Here is an 18,719-nt window from a genome sequence, read left to right as displayed (position 1 = left end):
ACTGCCTAGTGTGATCACTTACCTCTGGCTAATAACATGGTAAAGCCTGCATTTATAGGAAGGTCGGAACCAACTGTGTTTGGATGTAATTAAAATCACAGCATGGTGAAGGGCGGGGCGTTCAAGTCAGAAAAAATAGTACATAGCAAGTATAGGTAAACTGACTGAGCGCCCCGCCCTTCACCATGTTATGTTATTACCCAAAGGTAGGCTTTTAACTCCACCTGGTAAAGGTGGGATTGTAGTGCCTTACTGCCTATGGCTTCTGACAAGGTCCTCACAGTTCTCTCTGTCCTCCATAAAGGTGGGACATAAACCCGTATGGCAGGTGACTCGAGCCTTTTTACAGGATCTCTATCATGACCCGGGCTCTGTGTGTCACTGTGCCTCCTGGGTGTTAGGGCAGACAGGTGATATGTAATCCAGCTGTCCTGCCAGTTTCTGCTGTCAGTCTTAGTGTTCCTCACAACCTCGGTGTTCATGCTACCAGTAATCTGCGCCAGCCAGGGAGGTAGCTAATTCACTGCTCTGCTCCCCTGGTGTTCCTTCTCCTGTGCTTCGCTCTCCTGCATGCTCACTACAATCTGTTCGGGTTTCGGTATTATCTCTGTCCAGGAGCTGCAACACTTTCTCGTGGTTGCATGGCTCCGCATACGTTCTTCCTGCCTCAGACTGCTCCAGTCTGCTCTCCGGCACTATCTAACTAACTTTCCATCCAAACCACAATATATCTCTGTATGCAGGGGAGTCACCTAGAAATAGGATCACAAGCTCCCCCTTGTGGCCTGGAATGTGAACATGTTGCATGTTTGTGTTACCTGGTGAGAGTTATCCTTCATCGCTTCCAAGCGTGACATCACTCTCCCCGTAAGGAAAGCAATGCCACTGTGACAACCAGGACCCTGGGGCGTCACAGGACCCCGACAAAGAATAAAAAGGACTACATTTCTGTGTTGTTTTTATTACTCTACCACACAACTAGTCACGTCATAAATGTTACGCTTCTGCCAGAAGCAAGACAGCGCACACATGGCAAGACGCAAGGGAAAGAGAGCTCTGCCACTAGGGAACGATTAAAGGTGAGAACCCCTGACACTTGCCCTGCGCAACCCTTAGCATTCCTAGACAGGTTCTTTCACCCCATGTGGCGATCACGTTCCTATCCCTTTCTTACCGGAGAACGACCCTGATATAGTGTGTAGGGCAGCAGGAACGCTAGTCCTGCTCTAACATAAAGACACAATGGGAAATGGAGAAAGATAAAAGAAACAGCAATCACTCAGCTTTCTCCCAGACTACAGAAAGGGAAAGAAAAAGGTAAAGCTAACCAAATAGTAGGTTAAGGTAAAGGAAGACACTCAAACAAACTTCCAAACCCATATCTCAAGAGGCATCCTCTCTTCACTCAGCTCACACCTTCGGCTCCAAACCAGGTTATATAAAGCTATCACTGGCAACTATTGAAGTTAAGAGGTGAATATTTATACCAGAGGGAAGTGGAGAAATCAGAACAGCAGAGATAACTTAGGACCGTGAGCTCTAGGAAACAAACAGAACTGTTTAACCCTTGCAACAACACAGCACAGCAAGGAAAATCTGCACAGCTAACCAGAAGGCACAGCAGATCCAACCAGTGCAGGTGCATGTGTAGCCAGACGGCGCAAACTTCTGACCCCTCTCTATTGCAGTAGCCCTGTGACAATATAGTTAGACTTAATGATTATTTTCCCGCATCTCTTTTCCAAACTCCAGAGATTTATTCCCCATTTCCCTTTATTTGCCTGTGAAGAGAGGATCCTAGGAGCACAAATTAGGTTTTTCAGCTTAGGTTCATTCTAGGTTGTCAACCATTTGGAGATTTATTTTGTACTTAAATGCATGTATTTGGGGCTAAAAATAATTTCTGCAATTCGATTTCATTACAAATTTTGCACGGTTTTGCTTTTACAAGCTCTTTGTTCCCTGGCACATTCAACTTTGATGTGGTCTGTGGTTATAAATCAGTTGATATACATAAGACACATAACCTGGTTACAGGAAAGATATATCTTGGTACCGTGTTAGCCAGTAGATATAAAAATATTTAGAATTGAGAGTCCTCAGTGGTTGATACCTTTTAATGGCTAACTGAAAAGATGGTAACAAATTGCAAGCTTTCGAGACTACACAGGTCTCTTCATCATGAAGAGACCTGTGTAGTCTCGAAAGCTTGCAATTATATCAACCACTGATAACCTGGTTAGAAATCCTCCCATTGGACTGTCAGAAGGATCTCACTCCGCTCATTCTGCTACCAACAAAAGCAAGAGCAACGACAAGGCTATAAAAGACAAAAGGTGCAACCTTTTTGATAACAGCCTAAAATACAAACATTTAAGTAAGAAAAATAAATTGTCCGCAAAGGTAGATAACCTCTTTAATTGAATTTTGGAGCGAAATTTCTTAAATCTTTGAAAACGTTTTTTTCACCCCAGGTGGCGCTATAAATCAGGATCTTGTAGTGTAAGTTGTGGAGGCGGCATCTTACAGAGAGTGCTATACTGCACCAGAGAAGGAGAAGCTGAAGAAAAGATAGTTGCAGATAATGAATGTCAGCATTTGCCTCATCCTCAAGAACAGGAACCCTGCAACCACCAGCCGTGCCCTCCGAGGTACAAGTACAGAATGCTTTTCTATTTCTGTACATTACAGAATGCTAGGTAGTTCTTATGACTTTTATCAAAATTATTTACTCAGTTGCACTGCTGACTACGACTACATCAACAGGTATCTGATATTTCATAGGCATCGTGTTATTTGTGTATCTAAACGTTCCTTTCTCATTCACTACAAGGTGGCAAGTGGTAGATGTCAGTCCATGTTCTGCAGCTTGTGGGTACGGAGTATCCAAGCAGAAGGTGTCTTGTATGGAGACAGTGGCTGGAGAAGAGAATCAGGTAGACACAGCGTCTTGCCCATCTCATGAGAGACCTCTGGCCGTCATCCCTTGCTTTATGGCCAACTGCTTCTACATGTGGGACATGGGGGCCTGGACTCAGGTACTGATCAACCAAAAAAAAAGGCACTTTGCCTGCGTTAATAAGAATTGTAACCAATATATTCTTAACCTTTAGTGCTCTGTTACTTGTGGAAACGGCATTCAAAGACGTCAAGAATTTTGCATCAACTCCAAGACTCATCAGCAAGTGAGTCCCACATTCTGCCTGAACGCCCCGAAACCCATAACCATGAGAGGATGCTCAGAGAACCCCTGCCTATTGGAGACCCAGACGTCACCGCCAGACGTGGTGCGTGGCCCATTGTCAACACCAGCTGTCCCTAACCAGAGACCTCAGTTTAAAGCTGCTTCAATGTCTGAAAGACCAAAGCATGTGGATGATGAAGGTGAAGATGGTAACTGTGGTTTGAGCGTTATTCTGTCCAATCCTGATTATATTATTTTACCAAATTGTTTCCACGTGCTGCGGAAACTGCCAGTCAGAAATAAAATAAATACAATTTGCAGCGCGTTAATTGTTCCATCCTCAATAGAGGGGTGAACTCCACCAAACTCTGCACCTAAATTCACCCCATGTCCATGTACGGCAGTCATAAAATGGACCCAAAAGATTGAGTTCTTGTAGGCTCAGTTAGCCGATGGACTGGATCACGGCCTGTCTATCATATATCTGACCCTACAGCGCCATAAGTAGCGTGAATGGTCAGATGACTTTATGGATAGGATGTCATCACTTCCGGTTCTGAGAATGTGGGGTTAGATTCTCATGTTCATCCTCATTAGTATCATTGTCTTTTGCAGATGTCTGTGGTCGTCTCTTCATGAATGCAACCGGAGTAATAAATACTACCGGCCTCCTGGATAAAGATTGTATATTTTCAATCGGACGTCCTCTCGGAGAAGTGATAGTTGTCAAGGTCCTCTCAAGTTCCCTCAACTGCACAGCCGGTAGGTTTCTATGGTGGAGATTACTAGAATTATTTTTAGGGTCTTCTCTATATTTACATGTCATATATGTTTATTTTCCACCTTTAGAGATGGTCCATCATGGAGGTTCCAAAGATAAGAACAAACAGCAGGGCCGATAGGATGCCAAGCACCTTTGAATGGTGCCCGACTAATTTTAGGACAAGCCAGTTCAGCATACATCAATCCCTCTAAACAGATACAGAAACAATCAGCACTAATAAGAAAGATGTACTGTATAGACCCCCATACTTAGCCTCATCAAGACAGACCCCCACAGTTTACAGACCCCCTTACCTCATTTACACATCTCAGGCTCAGATTTCCACTTCTTCCCATTGTTGTGCTTTGCTCCTCTCTAGTCTAAAAAGGATAGTGCCCCGGCGTGGGAGATTTAACGAGTTTTCCAGGAAAGCCTTTTTTTTTCTTCCAGAAGTCTCCTGGATGTTCTAGAAGAGTTGGCATGCTATCAACATCACTTTCTTTATCTATTGGCCATAGGGGAACTGGTGCTGTTTTACGGCAGAGCCATGTGGAGAAAATCGTGTACACGTCTCTCATCGGTGACTGTGACTGCAAGATCAAACACCCTAACAGTGCGACAGCGCCAATTTCTTCCTGGTAACGGTATTGCACTGGCATACTGGAGCAGATCAGCCGCAGAGAGCTACCACCAAGGTATAAAAGCTGCGATAGCCTATACTTCATGTACAGCTGCTAAATCTGCCCCTGCTATAGCTTTACCCCCAGTCACCATGCCACCTGCCATGAATCTCTGTGCTTTCTACAGACTGTGATGTCCAACTTTTTGGGATGCAAGGCGACATACAGAATCCCGTTCAGCCAAAGTCGGGCTCTCCGGCATGTCGTGTTTTCATCGATGTCCCCCCCACGTTTACCATAGCTATCCACGCCCTGTATATGGATCTGAACTTAGGACACAATGAAACAAACTCAAATTATATCCTGGTGAGTAGGCACAAGTCGGAAATGGCAAATAGGCACATTGGGGCGATGTGGGCGAAGGTAGGAGATGGGAATGTGATTCTCGTCTTCTCCCCAACCCTAAACTTTTATGTTTCCAGGACAATAAGTGTTGGCCCTGGGATAATTGAGATGAATAGTTACAAGTATCCATCATTAATATCAGAGATTTATTGGTAGCTCCACCATACAGTGCCTACATAATGCTGTCATACAGCTCCTATATAATACTGCCATACTGTGCCTGCATAATACTGTCATACAGCTCCTATATAATACCACCATACAATGCTCACATAATACTGTTATACAGCTACTATATAACACCACCATACAGAGCCCACATAGTACTGTCATACAGATCCTATATACCAGTATACAGTGCTCACATAATATTCATACAGCGCCTACATACTACTATACAGTGCTAAAATACTGTCGTACAGCTGCTATTAAATACCACTATACAGTGCTCACTAGGGTTGAGCGACCTTGACTTTTTTAGAGTCGAGTCGGGTTTCGCAAAACCCGACTATCTCAATAGTCGGGTCGAGTGAAATCGGCCGATTATGACATAAAGTCGGGATCGACCGAAACACGAAACCCAATGCAAGTCAATGGGGCAGCATAGTCGGTAGTGAGTGGGGGCCAGGAAAACACCTAGAGTGCCCATTTTAATGCCAAAACCATGCATTCTTCTTAATGAAGCTTGTCAATCTTAATTTCCCTTATAATAATAGTTAAGGTAAGGTAAGTATTTAAACTTTGCAAGTGCTGTGATCCTGAGCAAGCAGGGGGGGCCCACTCGTTGGCATTGGCACTGGCACAGGGCCCCTCAAAGTACGGCGGTGTGTTTGCACGGCGGGGTCGCCTCCCACCGGCAGCGACACTTTTGCGTACTATGAGGGGCCCTGTGCCAGTGACGTCGCCAACGAGTATTCCTCCCCCCACCTGATGAAGGAACCTGCACTTTCATCTGCACCTTCCTCTTTGTCCCCGTGTAAGGTGGTATGGTATGCGGGAAGAGGAACCTGACTTTCAGCAGGGTCACAATCTTGCTGTGTAGCGTGCACGGGGAATGTTGCGTTATGGGTCAATGTACCAGCAGACTCATCTATCACTGGCTGGGCAATGGGCAGGATGAGGAGGAAACACAGATATAGGCCCAAAGAATAAAGTGGTTTAAATGCAGTTCAAAATTGGTAAGAGGACTAACCAGGGGGCATTGCTTTGTTCAGTGGAGGACAACTGTAATGAGAGGCTGACACAGAGAGTAGGCCCAAATCAGTAATTAGTCTAAATGCAGTTCGAAATTGGCAACAGTAGTAAACAGGCGGCACAGCTTTGTTCAGTGGAGGAGAACAGCAAGGAGCGGCAGACACCAATAGTAGGCCCCAACCCAACTAGTAGGCCAAATGCAGTCTAACATTAACAACTACTTAACGAGAGCCTGAAAATGGAATTTCAGGACAGGAAACCAGGAGAACAGCAAGGAGCGGCAGACACTGTTAGTAGGCCCCAACCCAACTAGTAGGCCAAATGCAGTTGATCCATGTAACAACTATTTAACAAGAGCCTGAAGATAGAAGCTCAGGAAAGGCAACCTGGAGAACACCTTGGAGCGGAAGACACCGTCTCTACAACCCAGACACAACTTGTAGGCCGAATGCAGTGTTGTTTTCAACAACTACTTAAGAAGAGCCTCAAGATTGAAGCAATGGAGAGGCAACCTGGGGAACACCTTGGAGTGGAACACACCGTCTCTACACCCCTGACCCAACTTGTAGGCCACATGCAGTGTTGTTTTCAACAACTACTAAACGAGAGCCAGAAGATTGAAGCAATGGAGAGGCAACCTGGAGAACACCTTGGAGCGGCAGACACTGGTAGTAGGCCCCAACCCAAGTACTAGCCCCACTGCAGTTAGATTTACAAAAAAATACTAAACGAGAGCCTGAAGATCAAAGCTCAGAAAAGGCAACCCGGAGAACACCTTGGAGCGGCAGACACTGGTAGTAGGCCCCAACCCAAGTACTAGCTCCACTGCAGTTAGATTTTAAAAAACTACTAAACGAGAGCCTGAAGATCAAAGCTCAGAAAAGGCAACCCGGAGAACACCTTGGAGCGGCAGACACTGGTAGTAGGCCCCAACCCAAGTACTAGCCCCACTGCAGTTAGATTTAAAAAAACTACTAAACGAGAGCCTGAAGATCAAAGCTCAGAAAAGGCAACCCGGAGAACACCTTGGAGCGGCAGACACTGGTAGTAGGCTTTAAACCCAAAATTTTGGTCAATGGAGTTTATAAAATGTTCCAGGGGTACACAGGCAGCATTGGTGTGGTAAGCGGAGGACAATTTCTATTTGGGACTGCAGACAGACTTCGTAGGCTGTCCCCTGTGGACCATGCATCCACAACATTAACCCAGTGCGCCGTAATGGACATGTAACCTTTCGTGGACATGCCTACTGGTCCATGCATCTGTTGTCAGGTGCACCTTTCTACTATTAGATAGCCTGAGAGCATGGACAATGCGGATTTTTACATGATGGTGGAGGGCTGGGATGGCTTTTCTCGCAAAAGAAGTGACGACTGGGTAGCTCTTACCGTGGTACAGCGTAGTCCATCTGGGCTTTATAATTATAAATTAAAGAAAAAAAGTAGGCTGTATGCACTTTGAAATAGGTTCCAGGGGTACACGGGCGGCAGTGGACTGGTCACTGGAGGACTAGTGGAAGGAGGGACCGCAGACAGGCGTAGTAGGCCTAACATTATAAAATTGGGCTGTAGGCACTTTAAAATAGGTTCCAGGGGTACACGGGCAGCAGTAGACAGGTCAGTGGAGGTCTAGTGGAAGGAGGGACCGCAGACAGGCTTCGAAGGCCTAACATAAAAAAAATTGGGCTGTAGGCACTTTAAAATAGGTTCCAGGGGTACACGGGCAGCAGTGGTCTGGTCAGTGGAGGAGTAGTAGAAAGAAGGGACCGCAGACAGGCTTCGAAGGCCTAACATAAAAAAATTGGGCTGTAGGCACTTTATAATTGGTTCCAGGGGTACACGGGCAGCAGTAGACAGGTCAGCGGAGGCCTAGTGGAAGGAGGGACCGCAGACAGGCTTCGAAGGCCTAACATAAAAAAATTGGGCTGTAGGCACTTTAAAATAGGTTCCAGGGGTACACGGGCAGCAGTGGTCTGGTCAGTGGAGGAGTAGTAGAAAGAAGGGACCGCAGACAGGCTTCGAAGGCCTAACATAAAAAAAATTGGGCTGTAGGCACTTTATAATTGGTTCCAGGGGTACACGGGCAGCATTGGTCTGGTCAGTGGAGGAGTAGTAGAAAGAAGGGACCGCAGACAGGCTTCGAAGGCCTAACATAAAAAAAATTGGGCTGTAGGCACTTTTAAATAGGTTCCAGGGGTACACGGGCAGCAGTGGTCTGGTCAGTGGAGGAGTAGTAGAAAGAAGGGACCGCAGACAGGCTTCGAAGGCCTAACATAAAAAAATTGGGCTGTAGCCACTTTTAAATAGGTTCCAGGGGTACACGGGCAGCAGTGGTCTGGTCAGTGGAGGAGTAGTAGAAACAAGGGACCGCAGACAGGCTTCGAAGGCCTAACATAATAAAATTGGGCTGTAGGCACTTTATAATTGGTTCCAGGGGTACAAGGGCAGCAGTAGACAGGTCAGTGGAGGCCTAGTGGAAGGAGGGACCGCAGACAGGCTTTGAAGGCCTAACATAAAAAAATTGGGCTGTAGGCACTTTAAAATAGGTTCCAGGGGTACACGGGCAGCATTGGTCTGGTCAGTGGAGGAGTAGTAGAAAGAAGGGACCGCAGACAGGCTTCGAAGGCCTAACATAAAAAAATTGGGCTGTAGGCACTTTTAAATAGGTTCCAGGGGTACACGGGCAGCAGTGGTCTGGTCAGTGGAGGAGTAGTAGAAAGAAGGGACCGCAGACAGGCTTCGAAGGCCTAACATAAAAAAATTGGGCTGTAGGCACTTTATAATTGGTTTCAGGGGTACACGGGCAGCAGTAGACAGGTCAGTGGAGGCCTAGTGGAAGGAGGGACCGCAGACAGGCTTTGAAGGCCTAACATAAAAAAATTGGGCTGTAGGCACTTTTAAATAGGTTCCAGGGGTACACGGGCAGCAGTGGTCTGGTCAGTGGAGGAGTAGTAGAAACAAGGGACCGCAGACAGGCTTCGAAGGCCTAACATAAAAAAAATTGGGCTGTAGGCACTTTATAATTGGTTCCAGGGGTACACGGGCAGCATTGGTGTTGTCAGCGGAGGCAGATTGTAATGAGTGTCTGCCAGTTAGTAGTCCCAAACAATAAATACATGTTAATCTCTCGCATGACAACAAAACGAAACCACCAAAGGGTGCAATCATTCGGTACTGGGGTGGGCTCCTCTGCGGAGTTTCAGACCTAGTAATTTGGCGCAAAGTATGTACTTGGGTAAATATAGGACACTGCCCCGGACTATGTTAAGTACCATCATACATGTCAATACAATGGTATTGTCAGTGGCTGGAATTTAAGGATGTCAGCGCATAGACAAAACATTGGTGGAACTGTGAGAGATAATTGTGCAAGTGGTTTAGCAATGTTTGAGCTGGGGGTGGGGGAACTCTCTTGTGGCCGGCGGTACAGGCCCAGGGCCCCTCATGTTACAACAGTGTGTCTGACGTTGGGTGCGCACCACCACCGCCAGAGACACTTTATTGTACTATGAGGGACCCAGTGGCAGTGCCGTCGACCAAAAGCGGGCACACCCACCTCTTCAGACAAACAGCACTCTCACGGGTGCTGGCGCCAAGTGGCGATACCACGGCCCCGTGTGGGGACTTTGGCCATTTAGGGAGGTGTTAACATGTCGGATGCTGGACAATCAGGTGCTGCAAATTACGAGATTGGAAAAGTCATTCAGAATAGTCCACAGGCAAGACCTTTTCATAGGAAAGCTAGGTGTCGGCCGGGCAAGGTGGGGCAAAAGATTTCGAAATCCAGTTGTGGTTCATTTTAATGAAGGTTAGATCATCTACATTTTGGGTAGCCAGACGAGTCCTTTTTTCGGTTAATATTGAACCTGCAGCACTGAATACTCTTTCTGATAGGACACTAGCTGCCGGGCAAGCAAGCTCCTGCAATGCATATTCTGCCAATTCTGGCCAGGTGTCTAATTTGGATGCCCAGTAATCAAACGGGAATGACGGTTGAGGGAGAACGTCGATAAGGGATGAAAAATAGTTAGTAACCATACCGGACAAATGTTGTCTCCTGTCACTTTGAATTGATGCTGCAGTACCTGTCCTGTCTGCGGTCATAGCAAAATCACTCCACAACCTGGTCAGAAAACCCCTCTGTCCAATGCCACTTCTGATTTCTGCCCCTCTAACACCTCTGGTCTGCTGGCCCCTGCAGCTCGTGTGAGAACGATCACGGGCGCTGTGTGCTGGGAATGCCTGAAGCAAACGGTCAACAAGAGTTGATTGTTTGGTTGCTAATATTAGTTCCAAGTTCTCATGTGGCATTATATTTTGCAATTTGCCTTTATAGCGAGGATCAAGGAGGCAGGCCAACCAGTAATCGTCATCGTTCATCATTTTAGTAATGCGTGTGTCCCTTTTGAGGATACGTAAGGCATAATCCGCCATGTGGGCCAAAGTTCCAGTTGTCAAATCTGCGGTTGTGCTTGGTTGAGGGGCAGTTTCAGGCAAATCTACGTCACTTGTGTCCCTCAAAAAACCAGAACCCGGCCTTGCCACGCCACCAATTTCCAGTGGCCCCGGAAAAGCTTCCTCATTAAAAATATAATCATCCCCATCATCCTCCTCCTCCTCTTCGGCCCGCTACCTTGTCCTGTACACTGCCCTGGCCAGACAATGGCTGACTGTCATCAAGGCTTTCCTCTTCCTCTGCTGCAGACACCTGATCCTTTATGTGCGTCAAACTTTGCATCAGCAGACGCATTAGGGGGGATGCTCATGCTTATTATGGCGTTGTCTGCACTAACCAGCCGTGTGCATTCCTCAAACCACTGAAGGACTTGACACATGTCTTGTATCTTCGACCACTGCACACCTGACAACTCCATGTCTGCCATCCTACTGCCTGCCCGTGTATGTGTATCCTCCCACAAAAACATAACAGCCCGCCTCTGTTCGCACAGTCTCTGAAGCATGTGCAGTGTTGAGTTCCACCTTGTTGCAACGTCTATGATTAGGCGATGCTGGGGAAGGTTCAAAGACCGCTGATAGGTCTGCATATGGCTGGAGTGTACGGGCGAACGGCGGATATGTGAGCAAAGTCCACGCACTTTGAGGAGCAGGTCGGATAACCCCGGATAACTTTTCAGGAAGCACTGCACCACCAGGTTTAAGGTGTGAGCCAGGCAAGGAATGTGTTTCAGTTGGGAAAGGGAGATGGCAGCCATGAAATTCCTTCCGTTATCACTCACTACCTTGCCTGCCTCAAGATCTACAGTGCCCAGCCACGACTGCGTTTCTTTCTGCAAGAACTCGGACAGAACTTCCACGGTGTGTCTGTTGTCGCCCAAACACTTCATAGCCAATACAGCCTGCTGACGCTTGCCAGTAGCTGCCCCATAATGGGAGACCTGGTGTGCAACAGTGGCAGCTGCGGATGGAGTGGTTGTGCGACTGCGGTCTGTGGACGAGCTCTCGCTTCTGCAGGAGGACGAGGAGGAGGAGGAGGGGGTGCGAACGGCTACAGCCAACTGTTTCCTAGACCATGGGCTAGGCAGAACTGTCCCAAAATTGCTGTCCCCTGTGGACCCTGCATCCACAACATTCACCCAGTGTGCCGTGATGGACACGTAACGTCCCTGGCCATGCCTACTGGTCCATGCATCTGTTGTCAGGTGCACCTTTGTGCTCACAGATTGCCTGAGTGCATGGACGATGCGCTCTTTAACATGCTGGTGGAGGGCTGGGATGGCTTTTCTGGAAAAGAAGTATCGACTGGGTAGCTCGTAGCGTGGTACAGCGTAGTCCATCAGGGCTTTGAAAGCGAAGCTTTCAACTAACCGGTAGGGCATCATCTCTAACAAGATTAGTCTAGCTATGTGGGCGTTCAAACCCTGTGTACGCGGATGCGAGGCTAAGTACTTCCTTTTTCTAACCATAGTCTCATGTAGGGTGAGCTGGACTGGAGAGCTGGAGATCGTGGAACTAGCGGGGGTGCCGGTGGACATGGCAGACTGAGAGACGGTGGGAGATGGTATTGTTGCCGCCGGTGCCCTAGATGCAGTGTTTCCTACTACGAAACTGGTGATTCCCTGACCCTGACTGCTTTGGCCTGGCAAAGAAACCTCCACAGATACTGCAGGTGGTGCGGAAAATGGTGGCCCTACACTGCCGGAAGGGATGTTGCGTTGCTGACTAGCTTCATTGGCCGAGGGTGCTACAACCTTAAGGGACGTTTGGTAGTTAGTCCAGGCTTGCAAATGCATGGTGGTTAAATGTCTATGCATGCAACTTTTATTGAGACTTTTCAGATTCTGACCTCTGCTTAAGGTAGTTGAACATTTTTGACAGATGACTTTGCGCTGATCAATTGGATGTTGTTTAAAAAAATGCCAGACTGCATTCTTTCTAGCATCGGATACCTTTTCAGGCATTGCAGACTGAGCTTTAACCGGATGGCCACGCTGTCCTCCAACAGGTTTTGACTTTGCCACGCGTTTTGGGCCAGATACGGGCCCGGCAGATGGAACCTGTTGCGATGTTGATGCCTGCTGCGGCCCCTCCTCCTCCGCTTCAGAACTACTGCCGCCTGCACCCTGTTCCCCCAATGGCTGCCAATCGGGGTCAAGAACTGGGTCATCTATTACCTCTTCTTGTAGCTCGTGTGCAACTTCGTCTGTGTCACCATGTCGGTCGGTGGTATAGCGTTCGTGATGGGGCAACATAGTCTCATCAGGGTCTGATTCTTGATCAATACCCTGCGAGGGCAATGTTGTGGTCTGAGTCAAAGGACCAGCATAGTAGTCTGGCTGTGGCTGTGCATCAGTGCACTCCATGTCAGATTCAACTTGTAATGGGCATGGACTGTTAACTGCTTCACTTTCTAAGCCAGGGACGGTATGTGTAAAGAGCTCCATGGAGTAACCCGTTGTGTCGCCTGCTGCATCCTTCTCTGTTGTTGTTTTTGCTGAAGAGGACAAGGAAGCGACTTGTCCCTGACCGTGAACATCCACTAACGACGCGCTGCTTTGACATTTACCAGTTTCACGAGAGGAGGCAAAAGAGCTAGAGGCTGAGTCAGCAAGATAAGCCAAAACTTGCTCTTGCTGCTCCGGCTTTAAAAGCGGTTTTCCTACTCCCAGAAAAGGGAGCGTTCGAGGCCTTGTGTAGCCAGACGACGAACCTGGCTCCACAGCTCCAGACTTAGGTGCAATATTTTTTTTCCCACGACCACCTGATGCTCCACCACTACCACTACCCTCATTACCAGCTGACAATGAACGCCCCCGGCCATGACCTCTTCCACCAGACTTCCTCATTGTTTTAAAAACGTAACTAAACTAACGGTATTTGTTGCTGTCAAACAACTTACACGGTGAGCTATAACTTCAGTATAATTTAGATACCCCTTTACAGGTGGGTGAGACCGCAAGGAAAAGCAGGCACAATGTTACACACTCTGTTTTTGGTGGCACCAAATGAGAGATGCCACACACGCAGGACTGTCACTCAAGCACAAATGTCAATATTAATCTCCCACTGTTTGTTTTTATTTTTTCAGGAAGAATTTAGAAAACAAATAAAAAAAAGTGATTTTTTCAGAGAGAATTTAGAAACCAAATAAAAAAAAAAAAAAAAAAAATAGGCTTTCTATGGCCCACTTTCTGAGAGAGAGAGAGATGGCACACCCAGGAGTCAGGACTGGCACACAAGCAGAAAGGCCAATATTAATCTCCCACTGTTTTTTTTTATTTTTTCAGGGAGAACTTAGAAACCCAAAAAAAATAAATGATTTTTTAAGGAAGAATTTAGAAAACAAATTAAAAAAAAGTGATTTTTTTTCAGAGAGAATTTAGAAACCAAATAATAAAAAAAAACAAATAGGCTTTCTATGGCCCACTATCTGAGAGAGAGAGATGGCACGCTCAGGACTGGCACACAAGCCCAAAGGCCAATATTAATCTCCCACTGTTTTTTTTTTTTCAGGGAGAATTTATAAAACCAATAAAAAATAAATAAATAGGCTTTCTATGGCCCACTATTTGAGAGACAGATGGCACGCTCAGGACTGGCACACAAGCCCAAAGGCCAACATTAATCTCCCACTTTTTTTTTTTCAGGGAGAATTTATAAAACCAATAAAAAATAAATAAATAGGCTTTCTATGGCCCACTATTTGAGAGATGGCACGCTCAGGACTGGCACACAAGCCCAAAGGCCAATATTAATCTCCCACTGTTTTTTTTTTTTTTCAGGGAGAATTTAGAAACCCCACAAAAAAAAAAAAAAACAGAAAAAAAAATTAGGCTTTCTATGGCCCACTATGTGAGATGGCACACACAGGGATGGCACTAGAGCAGAAATGCCAATCTTAATCTCCCACAGCTTTTTTTTTTTAGGGAGAATTAAAAAAAAAAAAAAAAAACACAGGGACTGTCCTACAATTACTATCTTCCTGCAGTAATCTCAGCCAGGTATGGCAGGCAGCAATAAGGAGTGGACTGCTGCACAAATTAAATAAAAAGTGTGGACAAACAAACAAGATAGCTGTGCAGAAAGGAAGGAACAACAGGATTTGTGCTTTGAAAAAAGCAGTTGGTTTGCACAGCGGCGTACACACAGCAATGCAGCTATCAGGGAGCCTTCTAGGGCAGCCCAATGAGCTACAGCGCTGAGGAAAAAAAAATGTAGCTTCAACTGTCCCTGCAAACAAAAGGTGGTGTTGGACAGTGGAAATCGCTACAGCACAAGCGGTTTGGTGGTTAATGGACCCTGCCTAACGCTATCCCTGCTTCTGAAGAAGCTGCAGCAACCTCTCCCTAGGCTCAGATCAGCAGCAGTAAGATAGCGGTCGGCGGGAACGCCTCTTTATAGCCCCTGTGACGCCGCAGCCAGCAAACCAATCACTGCAATGCCCTTCTCTAAGATGGTGGGGACCAGGAACTATGTCATCACGCTGCCCACACTCTGCGTCCGCCTTCATTGGCTGAGAAATGGCGCTTTTCGCGTCATTGAAACGCGACTTTGGCGCGAAAGTCGCGTACCGCATGGCCGACCCCGCACAGGGGTCGGGTTTCATGAAAGCCGACTTTGCCAAAAGTCGGCGACTTTTGAAAATGAACGATCCATTTCGCTCAACCCTAGTGCTCACATAATACTCTCATACAGTTCCTATATAATACCACCAAACCATGCCTGTATAATATGGTCATATAGATTCTACATCATGCTGCCATACTGTGCCAGCATAATACTGTAATTCAGATCTTATATAACATTACCATTTAGTGCAGCACGGTGGCTCAGTGGTTAGCACTAGGGTTGAGCGAAACGGGTCGAAATTGTTCAAAAGTCGCCGACTTTTGGCAAGGTCGGGTTTCATGAAACCCGACCCGACCCCAGTGGGGGGTCGGCCATGAAGTCGGCGATCTTTTGAATCTGGAATCGGAATTCCGATCCCCGATATGTTTAAGATATCGGGAATTGGTATCGGAATTCAGATTAAAGTGTAAAATATAGAATTAAAATAAAAAATATTGCAATACTTACCCTCTGACGCGCCCTGGTACTAACCGGCAGCCTTCCTCCTTCGAATCCGCGCTTCTAGGACCTTGCCGTGACGTAGCGGTGACGTCGCGGCTTGTGATTGGCCGCGCGGCCGCCCATGTGACCGCTCGCGCGGCCAATCACAAGCCGCGACGTCACCGAAGGTCCTGGAAGGGCTGATTCTTAGGAAGGAAGGCTGTCGGAAGGAAGCAGGGCGCTTCCGAGGGTGAGTATATACCTAATAGGAATATACTCACCCTCGGAAGCGCCCTGCTTCCTTCCGACAGCCTTCCTTCCTAAGAATCAGCCCTTCCAGGACCTTCGGTGACGTCGCGGGTGACGTCGCGGCTTGTGATTGGCCGCACGAGCGGTCACATGGGCGGCCGCGCGGCCAATGACAAGCCGCGACATCACCCGCGACGTCACCGAAGGTCCTGGAAGGCTGATTCTAAGGAAGGAAGGTTCCCGGTTAGTACCAGGGCGCGTCAGAGGGTAAGTATAAGGATATTTTTTATTTTAATTCTATATTTTACCCTTAAATATGGATCCCAGGGCCTGAAGGAGAGTTTCCGCTCCTTCAGACCCTGGGAACCATGGAAACCCAATGCATTGCATTGGGTTTCGAGTTTCGGCCGACCCCGACTTTTTTATAGGATCGGCCGATTTCACTCGACCCGACGTAGTTAAAATTATCAGTTGAACAATGACAAAAACGTAACATAGTATGGACATGTAATTCCCACATAGTAGTGCCATGTAGTACCCGAAGGACTACAAGAAATATTATCTTGATATAAATTTTACACGGCCTGTCACTTAGAGGTTAGTGTACACTGTGAGGATGGTGGAGACCTCAGAAGTTGTGTAGTTCCTAGGGCAACCCTGAAATAATACTGCTACATATTTAGATGGCACTTTTACACTCTTACCACCCCCCACCCCCATTATTTTAACATTTCAGATTATGTTTTTCAGATTCGAGACATGAAGACACTGAAGTCCACCGCCTTCCACGGGAATCATTTATTTTACTGGGAGTCTTTAGGAAGCCAAGCGGAGATAGAATTCAATGGCGACTTCTCACAGGACAGAGTCAGCGTCCGGGCCCAGTACTGGGCGAGGGAGCGAGGACGGCAGAAACGGGCACAGGAGGACAGCACCTAATGATGATCTCACCTGAGAGCTCGGATATGACCCCAATCATTCTGCATTTTCCATGAACTTGGCCACAAATTAGAGGAAAACTTGGTTTTGTCGCCAAGTCGCGGACACATGTATACGGTTTATATAATTTTATAGTTTTTTACATTCTGATAATCCAGCACTTGTTTGTAAAACCTGGGAGACTCCTTAGATTAAAAAAAAACCCTACATAACAGCGTAAGATATTATATCTCCATTTTATTTAACATTTTTGTATTTTACCTATATCTGCTAATATCATGGCATCGCCCTTAACTGACATCATTACAAATGAGGGCCTGAAATACTCTGTGCTGCTGGTTAAAGCTTCTTCTGCTATCTCTCAAACTGTGGAGTACAGTTTCGCTTTTCTCTCCTTCTTCACATCACGGTGCTACCCATGTCACATATAGCCCTTCATAACATCACCACATGAGGGACAGATCACCGCCTCATACGATATCCCCCTCTTAAATACTCTGTGCTGCCTTGTGACTGCTTCTTCTATCTGAAATCGCCCTCCCTAAAATAATCGCTTCTTCCCTGAAATACTCTGTGCTGCTGGTGGACGCCGCTCTTCCTATTTCTCAGTCTCTGGAGTCCAATTAGTCAGTATCCAATTCCTCATATTAAAAAATGACTAATGCCAGATTCAGAGCTTATATGGACCATTGGGTGACAATATCTGCCCCCGAGTCTAAGGCTACGTTCACATTTGCGGCTTTGGACGCAGCGGCGTCGCCGCAAAACAACGCACGCGTCATGCTTCCCTATCTTTAACATTGGGGACGCATGTGCGTTCATTTCATGCGTTTCGGTGCATTTTGCGACGCATGCGTCCTTTCGACGCACCTGGCAGTGCATTGCAAACGCAACATGTTGCATTTTTTCTGCGTCCAAAATTTTTAAAAAACGCTTGCGTCGCACTTGCGTTGTATTTGCGTCGTCGAAGCAAATTGAAGTGTATTGGCAACGCAGAAGACGCAAGTACTTGCGTTGTTGTGCGTTGTAGGACGCATGCGTTCTTTACTTAAAAAAAAAAAAAAAATGAAAAGACCCTATATATAGTAAAAAAGGGTTGAACACATGCGTCAAAAATGCATGCGTTCTACTTGAGTCTTTCAGGCATCGTGCGTTGCGTCCACGACGCTGCGTCCAAAGCCGCAAATGTGAACGTAGCCTAATTTGGGCACCTGCCCAGCTATGCCAGGTTTCGGTGCCAGCCCTGTCACCACATGACTTACAACCAACGCTGGTTGCGTAAAAATGAGGTCAAGCAAATCTTGCTCAAGATTGACTGTGTACGACAGACATGACTGTGCAGAAACGTCCCGTCCGCCCCGCAGCACATGATATAATGTCACCTGTTTGTTCTGTGACACGCGACAGGTTCAGAGAAGTTTCCACAAACCCCAGATCTCCTCCAGACTAACAGTAGGACGTCCTGAAGAAGTGACACGTCTGAATGACGCAGATCGAATTTGATGGAGAAACAATCCTATTCACACATACAAAACTCAGGTGTGGCGTGGGTGATCAGCGCTGGGGTACAGAGAGTATTTTGGGCCCCCTAAAAGTCACCCTTTAAAAAAAAAATTTTGTGACAACTTCCTCCTGAAGGTCTCTATCTCGCCCTCACAAAATTACAATTACTATATGACCGCACATTGCAGCTTTTGTCATATCAGTTGCTGCTTACGCAGAGCGCAGCAGTCGCATTTGTGGTTGGCTGCTGCGCTCCACATGGTCAGCAACTAAGATAACAAAGCTCACTTCATCATACTAAGAGCCTTGTTATCTCAGTCGCTGCCTATGCGGAGCGCAGTTAGTGACAAAGAACA

General features: G+C 46.8%; 1 protein-coding gene across 1 annotated transcript in view; it reads left to right on the top strand.

The window, feature by feature from the left end:
- ADAMTS13 (ADAM metallopeptidase with thrombospondin type 1 motif 13) overlaps positions 1-17,078 on the top strand; it is a 36,327-nt gene extending 19,249 nt beyond the window's left edge. The window contains exons 26-32 of the mRNA XM_069754534.1: positions 2,475-2,651; positions 2,834-3,038; positions 3,114-3,393; positions 3,800-3,946; positions 4,466-4,642; positions 4,755-4,933; positions 16,672-17,078. Of these exons, the coding sequence (XP_069610635.1) occupies positions 2,475-2,651; positions 2,834-3,038; positions 3,114-3,393; positions 3,800-3,946; positions 4,466-4,642; positions 4,755-4,933; positions 16,672-16,860 (1,354 nt within the window). The 3' untranslated portion in view covers positions 16,861-17,078. The remainder of the gene's footprint in view (positions 1-2,474; positions 2,652-2,833; positions 3,039-3,113; positions 3,394-3,799; positions 3,947-4,465; positions 4,643-4,754; positions 4,934-16,671) is intronic.
- Positions 17,079-18,719: the final 1,641 nt, after the last annotated feature.

The sequence above is a fragment of the Ranitomeya imitator genome, chromosome 2 (assembly GCF_032444005.1).
Source record: "Ranitomeya imitator isolate aRanImi1 chromosome 2, aRanImi1.pri, whole genome shotgun sequence".
NCBI classification, from domain to species: domain Eukaryota; kingdom Metazoa; phylum Chordata; class Amphibia; order Anura; family Dendrobatidae; genus Ranitomeya; species Ranitomeya imitator.
This window is presented reverse-complemented; position numbering and strand designations above follow the sequence as displayed.